This window comes from Pogoniulus pusillus, chromosome 5 (genome assembly GCF_015220805.1).
Source record: "Pogoniulus pusillus isolate bPogPus1 chromosome 5, bPogPus1.pri, whole genome shotgun sequence".
In the NCBI taxonomy this organism is placed as follows: domain Eukaryota; kingdom Metazoa; phylum Chordata; class Aves; order Piciformes; family Lybiidae; genus Pogoniulus; species Pogoniulus pusillus.
In genome coordinates, this window is record NC_087268.1 from 38,945,401 (window position 1) to 38,965,106 (window position 19,706).

At 41.6% G+C, this 19,706-nt stretch overlaps 1 protein-coding gene across 4 annotated transcripts in view; it reads right to left on the reverse strand.

Moving 5' to 3' along the window:
* The window catches only part of PCCA (propionyl-CoA carboxylase subunit alpha), a 358,591-nt gene that overhangs the window by 180,589 nt on the left and 158,296 nt on the right, over positions 1-19,706 (reverse strand). For all 4 annotated transcript variants that reach the window (XR_010302383.1, XM_064143822.1, XM_064143820.1 and 1 more), the window contains exon 18: positions 9,724-9,826. Coding sequence is in view for 3 of the 4 variants with exons in the window: in XM_064143822.1 (XP_063999892.1) it covers positions 9,724-9,826 (103 nt within the window). In the remaining variant the exon portion in view is untranslated. The remainder of the gene's footprint in view (positions 1-9,723; positions 9,827-19,706) is intronic.

The window sequence follows — 19,706 nt, forward strand, 5'->3', positions numbered from 1 at the left end:
TTTCTACTTAGTGGGATGATGCAGTTGACTAAATTCTAATTTCTATGTATATAAATCACTTGCAATTCAGCTTACAGTTCCATACACATATCTGGCAAGCAGTTTGAAGCAGGCTGACAGGTACTGGCCAGACGTTTCACTTCTTAACCATGCAATAACATGACTTTAATCCTATATTTGCATTAATTTGGTTACAAGCACTTCCAGGTAAAAGTAATCCCCAAATGTATGTCTAAAGATTGTCACATAAGCTTCTGGAAGGTTTGATTTTTTTCAGAAGCAAAAAAAAATTGCCATACTCATTCAGCCATTTGGGGGTTTATTAATAATCTTCTCATTACTGTATTCATCTTCTGATTTCTTATTTTTTCTTTTAAGGAAGGCAATTTCTATGAAGATTTGACACTGAAATCAGAGGCTTCATTACCCTGCAAAATATATCCACAGTTCGAAGTATTTAAGAGGGTTAAACAAAACGCAAACATTTAATGCAACATTAAGCATGTGAAATAAAAACTTGATTGCCTAAAGAAAGCATGCTATGCTGTTACCCTGGTGACAGGTTAAAAAAGGATTGTGAGCTGAATGGCTGTATGATATGAAATTAAAATGTTTCACATTGAACAATCCAAAATGAATTGGGAAAGGTTAGAGCAGAGGAGAGAGAAATCAATTCTCCAATGGCAGTGGTGAATGGAAGTGAAGTCTGAATAGGATTTGCCAGTGGGGTGCAACAGCTGCCAAATATCCTGCAGCCAAAGAATTACAATAATACTGATGAAGTGTGCAAGAGCTTTTGGAATCATTGCAGGGAACAGAGAAATACTCCTACAATAATGAGGCCATTCTGTGTCCCATCCCACTTTCGCAGTTGAATCAAAGGAAAAAGAAACAGCTGAAAATTGTAATACTCAGTAACAAAGGTATAAATGAATTATCTATCCCTTCAATCAATATCTTATATTTAACTGCAGCCTTTGTGAACCATAAATGAAGCAAGCATGCTAAAGAATGGACAAATCAAGACACATACATGTAAAAGTATGCAACGCTGAATGAGAGACTTTTTCTTCCCATGTATTTTGTTGACAACATTTCTATTGCAACAGCATCCAGAATAAGCTACATGAGACACAAACAAACAGCAGGACACCCACCAATGCCTCAAGGAACTTCACAAGATATGGTGTTGATGCTCATTCTTATCTTTTTTATGCTAATAATCATAGGAAAGAAACATCAGCAAAGCTTCTCACACGAGTGTAGTTACATGCATTTACTGATCTCAGAGTCCTCCAAACTAAAAACTTTGTCCTTCCATAAAAAACTCCAACATAATTTCATTTCTTCCCTTTGAAAATCCAAATAAAATATATAGATGGAGAGGAGAAACTACACTAAAAATAGCTGTAAAACAACCAGAGGACACACAGCAACTAGCATGCACCTAGTTAGTTCTATGGTTTCATACGTGCACTTTTTAAAGAGACAAATATTAAAGAACATGTTTAGAAGGTGTAAACCTACATTGACAGGAAAGAATTTTTCAGATTATAAAAGGGATAAAAGTAAAGAGAGAGAGGTCTCATGTCAAAAACAGGATCTTGCAGAAGTAGAGGTCATAAGCAAAGCATGGATGTGAAAAGGGACAGATTCACAGCTAAAGAAGGGCCAGGAATATGGCAGCATAACAGGAAATACTCAAATGGGAATACCACATAAATTCAAGCTTCAATGTTAAGTGAACTGTAGCCACAGAAGCTATAATGCTCCTCTAGCAGCTTCTGTTTTCCCAGCAGACATGGTGAAAGTGAAAAATAAACATAGGGATTAACCAGGTCTGTTTGCCTTGGTGAATTGCTTTCCCACCAGCAATCACTACAGCAAGATGCATGCCACTACTCTGGGGATCTTCCCAAGAGACGCTCAGTGAAGTTCAACCTTTTCATAATGACTTCAGAATGATTTCATAACAGCTATCAGCTCTAAAAACTAAGCAAGCATGGATTCCTGAGCGCTCAGGACACCTCTTTTCCTACAAATGACAAAGGGATGACTGACTGTGAAAATTTCCCATAACAGACTATTTTGGGTTTGGAATGTGTGTTCATGAATCAGATGGAACAATGGTCCTCCTCTCAAACAAGTATATATACACACACACCTTTATATTACTTAAACAATCAATTCTGATTCCACTTTCATTGAATCAAATTTAAACACATTCTGCAGAAAGAGTCATGAACGTTACATTGAAATGTCCCATTTCAACTTTTATGTTTTACAGAGAAGTTGATTTTCACTGTTTCGCTTATTTGCATCTACTTATTTGTCTCTACCACACATAATCCTCTTTCCATGGTAAGAACTAAACAAGGTAAAAGCATAAAAACCACAGCCAGACTATTTCAGAGAGCAGCTGGTTTAGAAGTGATTAAACCAAGATTACCCAAAAAAAGTACAAAATCAAAAAAGAACAAAGAATTACTTATGAGACACCAAAAGAACATCATTAAGTAACACCTAAAGAGACAAGAGAAGGTTGTCACAATCAAGAGAGTCCACTACAAGCAAGGATATAACACCAAAAAAAAAAGGGAAATGGAGTCTGGGTTAGTCTGTGGGGAACAATAAAAACATCCACAATGGAATAACCATCTGAAGCTGCAGAAGTTACATAAACCTATCAAGGACTTTCAAAAGCATAACACTAAATAGTGAAAAGAATGCTTGACTTGTTGGCCAGGGGACCAGAAGAGTAAGGATGAGAGAGTGTTATTTTCATGAGCTAAGGATGACTGCATAACTGCAAAGCAAAGGAATGAAAAAAGCCACAACTGAGGTGGACTTATCTATCCTTACCAAATGAAAACAGTGTTTAATCTTCATATCACACTAGAGGGTATTTGTAGGGTAAGACAAAGTATAAATATTTAGCTGTACTCACAGTCACTGTTCATGTTATTACTGCAGTTCTAGGGGAAAAAAATACAATCACATAATGCAACTGATATAGTTCAGCAGTGCCTATGACTGTGCTGCACCTAAGAACTCCCCCCCTTTCCAGGATGCCAGTTCAGATGATTCTAGTGAATTTTCCTGACACCATCTTCCTTCTTTTTAAAATTAATGTAACATAACCTTATTTTGTGCTGCTCCAGCAGTGCAGGAGAGACAGAAAGCTTTCCTATTGGGCAGCTGACCATCCTTCCATATGGGAAAGCCCTAGGCTGGCAAAGAGCTGGCTCCATCCCAGACTCCATCCCAGACTCCAGCAGGGTAATAGGTGTAGTTTATGTGAAAGCAAGCATGCCAGCAAGGTGCACGGCTCCACTGATCTCTGAGCAGTTCCTTCACTGCCCTAATCATGCAATGAGGAGGCAAAGCAGGCACCTGAATCAGCTGAAGATTTACATCAACATATCTGTACCAAATCAACCTAAACACATACCTACAATAAATAAAAAGCTAAGTATATCCATTTCTGATCTTGCAGTTCACCAGTCATGTCAGGTCCACTGCACCATATCAGCCCAGCTGATCCAAAACTTGACAAAAACATGTTTGAATTTTAGCTGTAATTTCTCATTATACACTAAAAGTGTTATTAAAAGTGTAAAAGTGTTATTTTATACTTAGAAAGCATTGTCCATTTTAGGTCTCAAAATACTTTATATATGTTAACAAACAACTATTTATAAAACCTCAGCAATGAGTTGTCTTTTTGTAAACTGATGACCAATCCAACTAACTTCTCTAAGGTCCCACAAGAAGATTCAGGAGTTTAACTCAAGACTTCTCACTCTTCTACATAAAACGCACAAGAGTGAGATAAAACTTGTGGGATTTTTGCTAGCAACACCAAACATTTTCCAGTGTGTTACCATCTTTTTGCATAGAGTATCAGGTAATGTAGGCATGCAGCCTCACTATTTTTTTCCAAGTCATAAATGATGAAAGAGTAAAACTCATAGAAAAATTAGGAAAATACTCTCAGCAGCCAACCAAAGCAACGCATAGGAAGTGCTGCAGGCAATTGGGTTTAGAAGTATAAACATCACATTAGTAGACCCATGAGATAGCACCATGTAGCCACACCTGGAGACTCACTCTCCTATTCCCCTCCCAACCCACTAGTGAAAACAAGTCTGAAGCCAAAATGCGAAGATTCAACTGTACAACATCATTTTTGGTCTCAAAGGCTAACTACATCAAACAGATGTAAAATAAGCTGGATTCGCTTCAGCCAAAATATGTTTCCACTTGAAATGAGGTCGAGTTCTGTCTAGAAGACCTTGGGATTTTACTAGATGCTGTAAATCTGTTCAGCAGCTGTGGGTGGCACCAGTTTCACAATAAATTGGACTACAGAGTAAGTAGGAAAAGTCCTAGGTAAAATAACTGAAAGCCGAACAATGAAACAATCATCAATCATTCGTAGCTCTTTCCTGTAGGAAACATGTGCCACTATTATCTAGGTATCACAGTGAAATATTCACATTAGTATCTGGCTCACAAAACACCAAGCATTTTCATTAGGTAATCATCTTTCAAAACATACCAAGAAAAACCCCAAACCCCACAGCAAACAAAAATAGTTTAAAACCACCCAACAACCACCCCATAACAATCTCCTCCTGTCAACAACGGTTAAATAACAACCAGTTACATTTACATTAAATATCTACATGCAAACAGAGAAAGATTTCAAATGTTCAATTACAGAACAAAAGTAAATATTCCTGTAACTTGGAGCTGGCATGGGTCTCACACAGATGTTGTAGATAATGGCTAGCAAATTATTCCAGGAGGTTGTTGTTGAGGTTAGGGATATGTAGGAAGGCAGACAGTGGAAACTCACCTATGGATGCTCCACCCAAATCATAACACAATTTATTCTAACACAGCAAAGGAAAACCTGTACTCAACACTGCTCAGGCCACATCTTGAGTGCTGTGTCCAGTTCTGGGCTCCTCAATTCAAGAGAGATGTTGAGGTTCTGGAAGGTGTCCAGAGAAGGGCAGCAAGGCTGGGGAGGGACTTGGAACACAAACCCTATGAGGAGAGGCTGAGGGAGCTGGGGGTGTGCAGCCTGGAGAACAGGAGGCTCAGGGGTGACCTCATTGCTGTCTACAGATACCTGAAGGGAGGCTGCAGCCAGGTGGGGTTGGTCTCTTCTCCCAGGCAACCAGCAATAGAACAAGGGGACACAGTCTCAAGTTGTGCCAGGGTAGGTCTAGGCTGGATGTCAGGAGGAAGTTGTTGCCAGAGAGAGTGATTGGCATTGGAATGGGCTGCCCAGGGAGGTGGTGGAGGCACCGTCCCTGGGAGTGTTCAAGAAAAGCCTGGCTGAGGCACTTAGTGCCATGGTCTAGTTGACTGGCTAGGGCTGGGTGCTAGGTTGGCCTGGATGATCTTGGAGGTCTCTTCCAACCTGGTTGATTCTATGACTCTGTGATTCTAACCAGCCTGTATTAACCTCAATACCACTCCAACTACTGCAACAAAGAATCCCACTACAGGCGCGATGTCTTAATTGAAGCTAGATGAAGAAAGTTGGGTGTTTAATCTTAATGAGGCAATAGCATTCCAGCATTACAGTTGATGATTCAGGCACTCAGGGGATTCCAAAATACTTATTTTCCAGTCACAACTCCCCATCCTGGAGCTGCCACTAGTGTGATCTGTGGCACAGAGCTAAGGCCCACCTCTGCATCCTTTTCATGAGCCACCCTCTGCATCCTTTTCATGAGCCATCTTCTGCTCACCTCCTCCTCACTACACATTCCCACTCTTGCTGCTCTTCCAGAATAATTTCACTTGTCAAAAGTACTTAACCTGGTTCTGTCAGAACGATCTGAAGTAAAGTACTATTAACCAGTTTCTAGGCTAACAGAGGTCATTTTAGCAGAACCAGAGTAGAAAGCAACTACACACAAAATCATGCCTGCATACCTGGGGGAGAAGGAGGAAAGGAAGAAACCAATGGAGGAGAAGGCTGGGCCAACGATTTTGTAATCTGGCTCAGCTGCATTTTATCTGATAATAGTCTAAGTATCCTGATAGTGAAAGGGAGTTTCTGTGAAAGCTTTCAGGCACAGCTCCTTCCATCTATCTGACTAGAATAACAATCCTGAGTTTGGGCTGAATAAATCATATGGGGGGAAAAAGGAAACACAAAATACCCCTGCAGTTGGGGAAGAATCTGTATTATAAATACGACTCCCAAAAGAGAAAAGAAAACAACCCAAAGCCAAAGATAAGCATATAACTCAAGTTAAGCAAAAAGTTATCTATTTGGCAGCTGTGACAAGTTTGGAAGAAATAATGCATGATTTCAAAATACTACTTTTTCACTTCACACAAAAAATGTCTCAATTGCTTCCAGTATGTGCGAAAGAGAAAAAAATCTTCTACCAACATAAATAGTGCCAAAGAGAGCTGACATTTTGAAGATAATGAACAACATGTCAATAGACTTTACCAAACCATTTAGGAGAATGTTATGGATCAACTTTGGAGTGTGCAGTCTGTCTAATTCACTTGCTTCCTCCAACACAGATTTAAAATTCACACAGACTCCAAACAGCCCATTCTGCCACAGTGAACTGCATCCAAGATTACAACTGGCCTTTTTGATTTGTTGCCAGTTGCACGGGTTCTTACCCTGCATTTGTTGTTTCAAACAGATTGCAGTCATACCAGTAAAGATGTACTTTCTACAGCCACAATCCCGCTCCTCAAAAAGTACCCATGACATGGAACACCTTCAAAAATAAGTCAGATGCAGTTTGGACAAGATAAGGACATGCCATGAAGGATGGTAGTATCTTGTATGCTCCACGGTCTTTAGTCCCCTCTAGAGGGAGTCCATTAGCTGCTCTAAGAAATGGAGAACACTATCCAGGACATAGCACAATTCTTTGACCTCACTCTGCCTTCATTTCTTAAGACTTTTCTTCTGGAGAAGCTGCATTAGTTTAAATAAGGGGTATCATTATCAGATTTGGCTTTCTCCAGAACACTACTTACTTTTTCATATTATACTGTTCTTACTTGGCCTCAGACAGCTTTACTACAATTCAAACACTTTGATGTGGACTGAACATAGAATCATCATAGAATCAACCAGGTTGGAAGAGACCTCCAAGATCATCCAGTCCAACCTAGCACCCAGCCTTATCCAGTCATCTAGACCATGGCACTAGATATATATGTGGATTGAAATCTGTTGAGTAAGAACCACAATCAGTCACCATTTGGAGAAAAATTAAGGCTCAGCCTCAAAAGGATTCAGTCCAGATCCACATACGCCTCAACACACAGAAAAGACCTTCTCTGAAAGCTGAGCTGAATATAAGCACATTCCATCATGGCAAGAGGAAGCCCATTTTCCCTGTACTGAAATGCTATGTTAGCCTCACCATTTAAAACTAGAAATCTGACCTTAATCTAGTCTTATAAACTTGTAGTCAAACACTTCTGCCTTCCCTATTCACAGAGCAGAAATATACGTGAGAGAGTTGGGCTAGGACATAAAGTGGGGTTTTTTTTCCAAACCAGGTGTGTTTCTTTTGCTAACGCAGCACAAAGAGATAAATGACCATGCCACAGAATAGAATCATAGAATCAACCAGGTTGGAAGAGACCTCCAAGATCATCCGAGTCCAACCTAGCACCCAGCCCTATCCAGTCAACTAGACTATGGCACCAAGCGCCGATGCAACACTTCATTTACTCGTCTGATATCTCAGACTAAAGTAGTTGTACGTCTTTTCTATCGAGACAAATACAACTAGTACTGAAAGAAAATACTTACAATAGAAAGAAAACATTATTTAACTTCTTTTTTTTTTTAAAGAGTCCAAATTTTAAAGTAAGAAACTTTTACATGACAGGAAAAAAAAAAAAAGAATCTCAGTTAAGAGCAGGGACTGCAATAGCAATTTGAGAAATGCTATTTAAAACAACAACCCCTATCCTTACCCTAAGTACAAAGTAATCCACTACTTCTATAGATAAGTACCAGACTAGTTAACTTCCTACACTGGTCAGTAAAAACTGCAATCAAGGTTTCTCCTCATTTTGTTTCATTCATCTTTTATTTAGGCAACAGTAGCCTTCAAATGTCTATAGAATCAACAAGTTTGGAAGAGACCTCCAAGATCATCCATTCCAACCTAGCACCCAGCCCTAGCCAGTCAACTAGACCATGGCACTAAGTGCCTCATCCAGGCTTTTCTTTCATGGAAGGAAATATAAAGGTGCTTTACTTTCCCCTATAGGTGCATAAGGCGAACAATGCTCTAGCCCTACATATGCTATATATTACAAAGCTGTTATGCTTGCCCTGTCTCTTTTTTTTTGTCTTTTCTTTTTTTTCCATTTTTTTTAAACACCATATGGTACTATTTATCTTTGTGGGTATAAATAAAAATAAAGACTTCTTGAAACCACACTTGATTTATTCCTGACCACTGTAAAATCAGTAATAGAATACACTGTCAAACTACTGGAATGGAATGTGAATAATGTCTATCCTGCATTCAGACTCCCCTCTCACACACACACACACAGGTAATTACGTTAAAGAACCTGAGGGGAGGTTGTAGCCAGGAGAAGGTTGCTCTCTTCTCTCAGGTGGCCAGCACCAGAACAAGAGGACACAGCCTCAAGCTGAGCCAGGGGAAATTTAGGCTTGAGGTGAGGAGAAAGTTCTTCACTGAGAGAGTCATTGGACACGGGAATGGGCTGCCCGGGGAGGTGGTGGAGTCGCCGTCCCTGGAGCTGTTCAAGGCAGGATTGGACGTGGCACTTGGTGCCATGGTCTAGCCTTGAGCCCTGTGGTAAAGGGTTGGACTTGATGATCTATGAGGTCTCTTCCAACCTTGGTCATACTGTGATACTGTGAAAGAGTCATATTGACATTAAGATTCAAGGCCTGCAACCATTGCAAACACCAACCACACAAGCAAGTTCCACAAATTCTGTTGTTGTAAGAGAAGGTCTTAAGGAATTTGCAATGATAGGCCAGAGGACAGTGAAAGCTAGAAACATGCTAGAGGGAAAAAGCATTCTGTTCAAAAAAGCTAAAAACCTGAATTGCTATTTTGACACAAGCTACTGCAATGGCTGGCCATTTAACAGTACTACCTAGGTTGCCAGCAGTTACTATCCTAAAGTATGAGGGAACAGGGGAACAAAAGCACCAAGACACACTTTAAATAAGGCAAAGGTGCTGACTCTTCCAGCACTTGCCAGTCAGAAAGTGTTTTCAGAATTAGACCCCAAACTATTGAAGTTCCTCATCAAAGTACCAAATTACTTATGAACCCACAACATTTTAAAGCTCTGTATCTGAATATTCATGTTATCCCAAAGTGCTTAGATTACTTCAAACGGGCACATGGGAAATTTGTGATGCTCAATTTGCAGTTAGTTACTAATGTAGCAACATTTTGCATTAATGAAACTCCTGATGTGCATTAATTACTGTACTGGCTTGTTACACGTTTTTGTGCCTATTAGTTTGCTAATACATAGAATAAAAACAATCATGTATGACTTGTGTGAGGAGGGAAATGTAAGCCATAGCTCATTTGAATGTAGAAAACACAGGCTATATTAAGAAACCATGCAGTTTCTCACCAGTGTCTCTCGTGTACTAGAAAATGCCATTAACCAAATGCATCAGCACATCTGAGTTCCTAGAAATGAGCTTACCTTGGAGTCCCTAGAAATCGCTGTGATCTCAGTTGCTCAGCCACATACAAAGACGCTGCTGTTGCCAGTAGTTCTCTTCTTTCAAGATCTGTCAACTTGTGTCCTAGTTTTCAGCATGTAGTTTGAAAAAAAAAAAAAAAAGAAAATAAGAAAAAAAATTACATGGTACAGACCAACACAGGCAACAAACAAGTGACAACTACCAGTGAAGACACCACTCAGTTCTTATACACAAAGCCTACATTTTCCCCTCTAAATTAAGATGAGGCTTAGCATAGCAGACGCTCTGAGTTTGAGTTTAAATTGCATGTTTTCATACAGATCAGCCCTACTGCTAACACTGGTTATCTCTGTTATGCAAAAAAAATTGACAACTGAAAGAAAAAAACTAAACTATGCTGCAGCATCTTGTTTTCGTTACCAAAATGTCACTGGTTGACATATTGTGCCTCGTGCTGGTAAGGAATCCATCTGTACATTAGAACTTATTCAAAATACACAACATTCTTTCTCAGTATTTTACCTTGCAAAGGCTACACATTTTCCAAGCAAAAGGAACAATGCAACAGACAGGGATCTGCTGGAAAGGGTCCAGCAGAGGGCTATGAAGATGATTAGGCGACAGGAGGGCATGGCTTATGAGGAGAGGCTGAGGGACCTGGGGCTTTTTAGTCTGGAGAAAAGAAGACTTAGAGGGGATTTGATAAATGTTTATAAGTATCTGAAGGCTGCCAGGAGAGGGGGGACAGGTTTTTTTCACTTGCTCCCTGCGATAGGACAAGGAGCAATGGATGTAAATTGCAGCAAAAGAGGTTCCGCCTCAAAACAAGAGGGAACTTCTTTACTGTAAGGGTCACAGAGCACTGGAACAGGCTCCCTAGAGAGGTTGTGGAGTCTCCTTCTCTGGAGACTTTCAAGGCCTGTCTAGATGTGTTCATCTGTGATCTGTGTTAGATTGTATTGTCCTGCTCTGGCAGGGGAGCTGGACTCGATGATCTCTTTGGGTCCCTTCCAATCTCTAACATCCCGTGATCCTGTGAGTGTAAACCCCAGAAACAAACAGGGATAAAGCTACTTGTCAGCCATGGATCATTTATTACCATTTGTGTAATCATTAGTTTGTGACTAACAGAGTCAAAGTCACGTTTGGCATTTCACATGCAGAAAATGGCTCAAAGCCATGATCTGAAGGCAGGCAACTTTATAAAGGTTAGTTCAAAAGGTTGCAAACCAAAGTGACTGGAAGCAAGTTTTCCCCCAACCTGGTCTTGCTGGGGAAAGCAAAGTTTACTTAGAAATTCTATTGTCCTTTTAACAGGCAAAAAGAACATAGTGACAGAATGTTGCCTTCCCCATCTTTAGGCTAGAAACACCAAAACAGAGATCTGATAAGAAAAGCTGGCAAATAGGTGGCTAAGACTGGCACCACCAGAGAAGCAGAGCAGTCAAAACTCATGTAAAAGGGAATAAGTGGAAAAGTACTCAGTTCAGAAATTAAAGTTGATGATGTAGAAACAGACAAGAATTGCAAATCTAAAATATCATGGAGAAAAGAGGGACATTTTAGCCTCAGAAGAGAAATCTGCACAGATGAAAGCAAGTTTTAAAATCCAGAGAGGAGAATAACACAATAAACTAAGTTTTAAGAAAGATAAATGTTAAGACTGAAAGACCTAGCTGAACTGAATTGCAATGCAGCTCTCCAAGTACTTTCAAGTGCATCCATGGCAAGCACAGATATGAAGGAATGCAGGGAAAAGAGGGCTGTATCTCCCTGAGCAACTCTGTCCAAGGAGGGTCATTTGTTCCTACTCCTGCAACACCTTCCTTCTACATCTCACCTCAGCACTACTGCATGTAATTTTAATTAACATTCCCCAGTAATGCTCCCTAGAATTTAACAATTTCTAGCAGTAGCACAGAATAAGATTAATATGATTCTAAACAAAAAACAGAACAGAGACCTCTGAAAATGACTGGAGCAGATTTTACATTAACACATGCAGAATTTGAAACAGGATGTCTCAGGCATAGGATCCATCATTCCACTGGAAACATTAAATTCATAGATAAAAGAGGCTACTTAAGGTCCACTTCAGCAATGTAATCATGCTATGGTGATGGAAGCACATTCATTACAGTTCCAGCTAACAGTACAAAGGAGCTGTCACAGGCCAACAAATGTAAATTTAAAAATAACAAAAGCCATCAAATCTGCATCAATCTATTTCTAATTTAGTCCCTATTAACATATTCTGGCTACAGATTACTGCAACTTCCTTTGCTCCATGTTTATTATTTTTTTATCTGCCTTGAAATGGAAACTGTCTTTGCCTTAACAAATGTATGCAGAAAAACAAATGCTGAAAGGCTGAGGAACCAACTTGAGAAACAAACTTGATCTTTCCTTTGCCAGTTACTAGAAAAACCAACTGCAAAGCTAAAGTCAAAAAGTATTGAACTTTTGCACTACTTGTGTATGTATGCACACAAACACATGTATATAGGAGCTTTATATATTACACAATGCAGTAACCTTAACTATCCAGCTCAGAAATTTTCCAGTCCTCCAATTCTTTATGTGTAGTTAAGTAGCTCTAAGATATTTTTAACTTAGAATCATAGAATCAACCAGGTTGGAAGAGACCTCCAAGATCAGCCAGTCCAGCCTAGCACCCAGACCTATCCAATCAACTAGACCATGGCACTAAGTGCCTCATCCAGGCTTTGCTTGAACACCTCCAGGGACAGTGCCTCCACCACCTCCCTGGGCAGCCCATTCCAATGCCAATCACTCTCTCTGGGAAGAACTTTCTCCTAACATCCAGCCTATACTTCCCCCAGCACAACTTGAGACTGTGTCCCCTTGTTCTATTGCTGGTTGCCTGGCAGAAGAGACCAACCCCCAGCTGCGTACAACCTCCCTTCAGATAGTTGTAGACAGCAATGAAGTCTGCCCTGAGCCTCCTCTTCTCCAAGCTAAAGTGCTGTATCTAAAACAGATTATCTGTTTACATAATTTTAGCAAAACATACATCAAAAATCTATCCTAAAACCATTGCTTCTCAGTCATCCTGCCTAACACCTAACGTGAAGTCCATGTGACCAAAGCTGCATGTTATCACCTTCACTAACACACGCTGCTACTATCAACTCATATAAAGGAACAAGGCAAAAGTAGAAAGATCCCAATTTGAAGGTTTTATTGCATGACCTTCATCTGGGATGAAATCAATAACTGCTTTTACACTTGCTGTGCTGCAAAAACTATCTTCTCCCTGTACCTTCAAAAAAATATAATCAAACTTCACTGAACAAAGGTCAGTAATTTGAAACAGGTTGACAACTGATCAAGACTTACGTTCACTGCTGTATTATCACAAACATGGGAAAAAAAAATCCACTTTCTCTATTTGTCACTGTTTTCATGCATTGTGGCACAAATGTGACAAGAAGAAAAGTGGTCATGACTGTAGTACTCAGTATGAGGTTTCTAAGAGATAATATAAACTGTTAAAAAGAACATACCAAAATCAGGTTTTGGTCTTTGGCAATACAGATGCAATAGTACCACAGAATGTCCTTAAGCATAACTCTGGAGGCAAATCTTGGAAGCTTGATAAAAAGCTGCTCCCTAAGGATGGCATTTTACCTTTATCACACAAGACAGACAGTTGTCAGTTCTACCTTGGTTCTCTGAATTCCAGTTCCACTTCCCTTGCCTTCTGCTCTTACTCTGCTGCTATGATCAGCAGAATTTTAAACAGCTTTGAAGTTGAACTTTCAATTACATTACTCTATTTGGAAATACACACAAACCTTCCAGATAGTGATAGCTTTGTTTCACTTCAAGCATTATTTTACTTTAGAAGCCACACCTCAGGATTTCAATTGGGTGTCTTAAGTTAATATTTACCATCAATACAGAAATAATAACAGAGTCCTTCACATTCACCCTGCAGAGGTTCAATCTGAAATTTAACAAAGTTACCTCTGGGGTATTTGTCCAAGTGCTGCCTTGATAGGGAGTGAAATTAGTAAGTAGCTACAGTTCCCCCAGCTTTCAACATGGGAAGTTCTGCCATGGCTCTTTTCCTGCTCTCATTGCTGCAGACTCCTGGGCAATACAGAGAATTCATCACTGTATTCAGCTCCCAAATCTCTCTGCTCAACCTGGGATACAGTTCTGTATTATCACTATCATCACTGAGCTGAAGTAAATAAAGCAAATGGAAAACAGAATTAATGGCAATAAAATTAAGTCACAACTAGGACAGCAGAAGCACCCTTGTTCATATTATCTAAAAGCAGACCGCACACATCTATTACTACCAAATCACAGAACCCTGGTTGGAAGGAAAGACAAAGAAGAAGTATTTCTCTCTCATTTGCCTGATGTTATGATTGCTTAAATCAATATTATCCTAGTATCCCCCAAGCTGAGTCAAAAAGGTTCATGCAATTACTTTACATAACCAACTTCAAATTAAATTACATAAAAGGTCATTTTCCCCATAACACTCTCATTTGCATTTTGTCCTAGAAATGTGCTTCCTACTATTAAATTACAGGAGGTTTTGGGTTTTTTTTAATTAAAATAAAATGAACACAAACAAGCACAACAAACAAGCCTTGGTTATGTGCCCTGGTCTGTTACTGCATACTTGTAAAGTGAAGAATCAAAAACAAAAGCAAAATAGGTGAAATAGAGAGCTCAATGCAAGTAATGTTTGTATCTTTCCTAGGTTCTGCTTTGGCTCAAGTTTTTCCCCAATGTATTTTGAAGTTGAATCATAGAATCATTGAATCGTTGAATCAACCAGGTTGGAAGAGACCTCCAAGATCATCCAGTCCAACATATCCCCCAGCCCTATCCAGTCAACCAGACCATGGCACTAAGTGCCTCAGCCAGGCTTTTCTTGAACACCTCCAGGGACTGTGCCTCCACCACCTCCCTGGGCAGCCCATTCCAATGCCAATCACTCTCTCTGCCAACAACTTCCTCCTAACATCCAGCCTAGACCTCCCCCAGCACAACTTGAGGCTGTGTCCCCTTCTTCTGTTGCTGGTTGCCTGGCAGAAGAGACCAACCCCCACCTGGCTACAATGTCCCTTCAGGTAGTTGTAGACAGCAATGAGGTCATCCCTGAGCCTCCTCTTCTCCAGGCTAAACACCCCCACCTCCCTCAGCCTCTCCTCATAGGGTTTGTGTTCCAGGCCCCTCACCAGCTTTGTTGCCCTTCTCTGGACATGTTCCAGCACCTCAACATCTCTCTTGAATTGAGGGGCCCAGAACTGGACACAGTACTCAAGGTGTGGCCTGACCAGTGTTGAGTACAGGGGCAGAATAACCTCCCTTGTCCTACTGGCCACACTGTTCCTGATGCAGGCCAGGATGCCATTGGCTCTCTTGGCCACCTGGGCACACTGCTGCCTCATCTTCAGCTACTATCTACCAGTACCCCCAGGTCCCTTTCCTCCTGGCTGCTCTCAGCCACTCAGTCCCCAGTCTGTAGTGCTGCTTGGGGTTGTTGTGGCCAAAGTGCAGAGCCCTGCAATTGGCCTTGTTAAATCTCATCCCATTGGCCTCTGCCCACCTACGGCAAGTATACCACAGGCTGAGGCAGAAAAACTGGATGTTACTGCAAGATTTAATGTCTTCTGAACACCCAGATGGTCATTGTTAAAAACAGCCAATACTGTGTGCATATGCATTCAGAATATTGAAGATGTATGTCTCTTAGAAAGCTCGTGATCACTTACATGGTGGATGCTATAGCACACAGAAAGGAAATCTCTAGTGTTTCAAATTGTAAAGGGATTAGTGACAGACTAAGATGCATCTCTTGTCTTCACTTGACAAAAAAAAGAGTCAAGTAAGCTGTTGAGTCAGTTTTTACAACCCAAGCACTTCCAAAATGAAGACAAATAATAGGTCCCATTGTGGAAAAGATTAATGGAATTCACAGAATCACAGAAATATCCAGGTTGGAAAAGACTCTAAGGATCACAAAGTTCAACCATGAACCTTACTCTACAAGACTCACCTTAAACCATATCCCTAAGCACCACATCTGTGATGTTTTGGGTGTACCCCACCCCCACACACACTTTAGAAGTACCCAGACTAGACTCAGTTGGCTCTGGGAATATAAATGAAGCTGTTTATTTATAGCAGCACAATATACAAGCAGATATTTACAGAATATACAGTTATAGACAGAAATAGACAAGGTAAAAGGTAATACAGAAACACAACTCCCCTCCCAGAAACCTGAGTCCCCAGGAGGGGCTCTCAACCACCCCTGCACCTTCCCCCTACCCCTCTCAGCCTTACCCTAGTCCTAAGGAAGAATGGAGGTTCAGCCAAGAGGTTAAGAAGCAAAGGTGAGTTAGGCCAAATGGAAGGTGAAGTTAGGGAGATGCAGCTCAGTCAGAGCCCAAAGCAGAGTGAGACAAAATGGCGAGACTGTTATCTAATGTTCTTCCCAAACTCCTTAGTGAGACTTCTGAGGGAAGTAGCCATCACCATTGTTTTCCTTTCACAGCCTGTGATCTAGTTCTTCTCACCATAACATTCTAGCTAGCTTCAAACTAGCACAATCACCAAGTCAAACCAAGAACCCTACTCTACAAGACTCACCTTAAACCACATGCCTAAGCACCACATCCAAACGACCCTTAAAACATATGCAGGGTTGACTCAACCACCTCTCTGGGCAGCTCATTCCAGTGCCTGACCACTCTCTCCTTGAAAAACTTTTTCCTAATGTCCAATCTAAACCAACCCGGTCTCAGCTTGAGGCCATTCCCCCTTGTTCTGTCTCAAATTACCTGTGAGAAGGGCCCAGCACCAGCCTCTCCACAACGTCCTTCCAGGCAGGTGTAGACAGCAATGAGGCCTCCCCTCAGCCTCCTCTTTTTCAAGCTAACCATTCCCAGCTTCCTTAATCACTCATAAGATTTATTCTCTAGGACCTTCACCAGCTTTGTTGCCCTGCACTGGATCCACTCCAGCACCTCCACATCTCTCTTAGAATCATAGAATCATAGAATCAACCAGGTTGGAAGAGACCTCCAAGATCATCTAGGCCAACCTAGCACCCAGCCCTATCCAATCAACTAGACCATGGCACTAAGTGCCTCATCCAGGCTTTTCTTGAAGACCCTGAGGGACGGTGCCTCCACCACCTCCCTGGGCAGCCCATTCCAATGCCAATCACTCTCTCTGACAAGAACTTCTTCCTAACATCCAGCCTATACCTACCCTGGCACAACTTGAGACTGTGTCCCCTTGTTCTATTGCTGGTTGCCTGGGAGAAGAGGCCACCCCCCACCTGGCTACAATGCCCCTTCAGGTAGTTGTAGACAGTAATAAGATCACACCCTTGTATTGCAGTGCCCAAAACTGAACACAGTACTTGAGGTGTGGCCTCACTAGAGCAGAGCACAAAGGGACAATCACCTCCCTACTCCTGCTGGCCACAGACTCGTGTAAGTCTAAGTGGTGCAGCAGTGAACACTGCCGCATTTATTCTGATGTCCTCATTCTGTGCTAGTTTGAAGCAGGGTAGAATGTTTTGGTGGGGAAAAAGTAGATCATAGGCTGTGAAAGGAAAACAATGGTGATGTCTAATTCCCTCAGAGTCTTGCTGAGGTGTATGGGAACAAGAAGGGAAAACATTAGATAACACTTTCACCATTTTTATGGCACTCTCTGGCTGGGCTCGGACTGAGCTGCATCTCCCTAACCTCACCTTCCACTCACCTTTGCTTCTTAACTTCTTGGCTGAACCTCCATTCTTCCTTGGGACTGGGGTAAGGTTGAGAGGGGTAGGGGGAAGGTGCAGGGGTGGTTGAGAGCCCCTCCTGGGGACTCAGGTTTCTGGAAGGGGAGTTGTGTTTCTGTGTTACCTTTTACCTTGTCTATTTCTGTCTATAACTGTATATACTGTAAATATCTGCTTGTATATTGTGCTAGCTGTAAATATAAGCTTCATTTATATTCCCAGAGCCAGCTGAGTCTAGTCTGGGTACTTCTGAAAGTGTGGGGGGGCAGGGTACACCCAAACCATCACACATTGCAATTCCCCTCCCTGACTCCTACTTCACACGGGTGGGTGCCCAGGGCACTGCTGAACTCAGTGCTAAAGACTGAGGCAAAGCAAGCATCGAGCACCTCAGCCTTCTCTTTGTCCTTAGTCACTAGGTTTCAGTAGGGGATGAAGATGCTCTCTAGTCCTCCTCTTGCTGTTAATGAATTTATAGAAGCACTTTTTATTATCTTTTAACAACTGTAGATAGGTTAAGCTCTGGCTGTGCTTTGGCTCTCCTAATTTTCTCCCTAGGTAGTTTTGCTACATCTTTATAGTCCTCATGGGAGACATGCCCCCTCTTCCAAAGGCCACAGACTCTCCTTTTGCTCTTGAGGCCCAGTCAAATGTCCCTATTCAGCCAGGCTGGACACCTTCCCCACCGACTTGTCTTTTGGCACACAGGCACCACCTGCTCCTCTGCCTTTAAGACTTCCCTCTTGAAGTGAGTCCAACCCTCCTGGACTCCTAAATTCTTCAGGAGAGCTTCCCAAGAGACTTTGACCATCAGCCTCCTAAACAGGCCAAAGCTTTCCCTCTGGAAACCCAAGGCGGCCATTTTACTAACCCCTCTCCTTGTTTTCCCAAGGATAGAGAACTGCATCATCTCACGATCGCTGAGCCCTGGACATTCACAGTATCACAGTATCACCAAGGTTGGAAGAGACCTCACAGATCATCAAGTCCAACCCTTTACCACAGAGCTCAAGGCTAGACCATGGCACCAAGTGCCACCTCCAATCCTGCCTTGAACAGCCCCAGGGACGGCGACTCCACCACCTCCCCGGGCAGCCCATTCCAGTGTCCAATGACTCTCTCAGTGAAGAACTTTCTCCTCACCTCCAGCCTAAATCTCCCCTGGTGCAGCCTGAGGCTGTGTCCTCTCGTTCTGGTGCAGGCCACCTGAGAGAAGAGAGCAACCTCCTCCTGGCCACAACCACCCCTCAGGTAGTTGTAGACAGCAATAAGGTCACCTCTGAGCCTCCTCTTCTCCAGGCTAACCAATCCCAGCTCCCTCAGCCTCTCCTCGTAGGGCTGTGCTCAAGGCCTCTCCCCAGCCTCGTCGCCCTTCTCCGGACACGCTCAAGCATCTCAATGTCCCTCCTAAACCCATATAGTGTGGGGTCCTATTGTTAACAACAGCACAATTCTAGATACTTCCAAATTCACTTCAGCTGCACATTGCTCTAATTTTTCAGACTATCCCAAGGTTTGCTTTGGTTTGGGTTTTTTTTGTTTGGTTTGTTGTTTTTTTTCAGTTTTGCTTTGTTGTTTGTTTCTTTTTTACAGCTGTATGTCTTCTACAACCAGTATTAAGATAATTCATTGATTTTTAAATCCTCCTAGCAAAATTTACCCTGGTTACTAATATAAAAAAAGTTAGAGTAGAAGACTTACATTCCGTAAGTTAGTTTACCAATGTTTCTCATGCTGTTTCTATCTGTCATCTGCCCACTATCTGCTTGCCTTCAACAGTTCCCATTACAGTCTCTTCATTTGCAGAAATATTTTTAATAGGTACTTAAAAAACTACAGTCAAATTATTTTCTTTTTAATTAAGCAAGAAGGGTCTGATCCAGAGCATCTACATCATTACAAAGACTCTCATCTCAATAAACTTTGAATCTGTATTCTTGAGTTGAAATACAAATGCTTTATGGTAATGATATCTGCAATTTTTTATCATTAAGGTTAATGTATGCTTGCATTTGATACATGGAAGGAGAATAATAGAATCATAGAATCAACCAGGTTGGAAGAGACCTCCAAGATCATCCAGTCCAACCTAGCACCCAGCCCTATCCAATCAACTAGACCATGGCACTAAGTGCCTCATCCAGGCTTTTCTTGAATACCTCCAGGGACGGCGACTCCACCACCTCCCTGGGC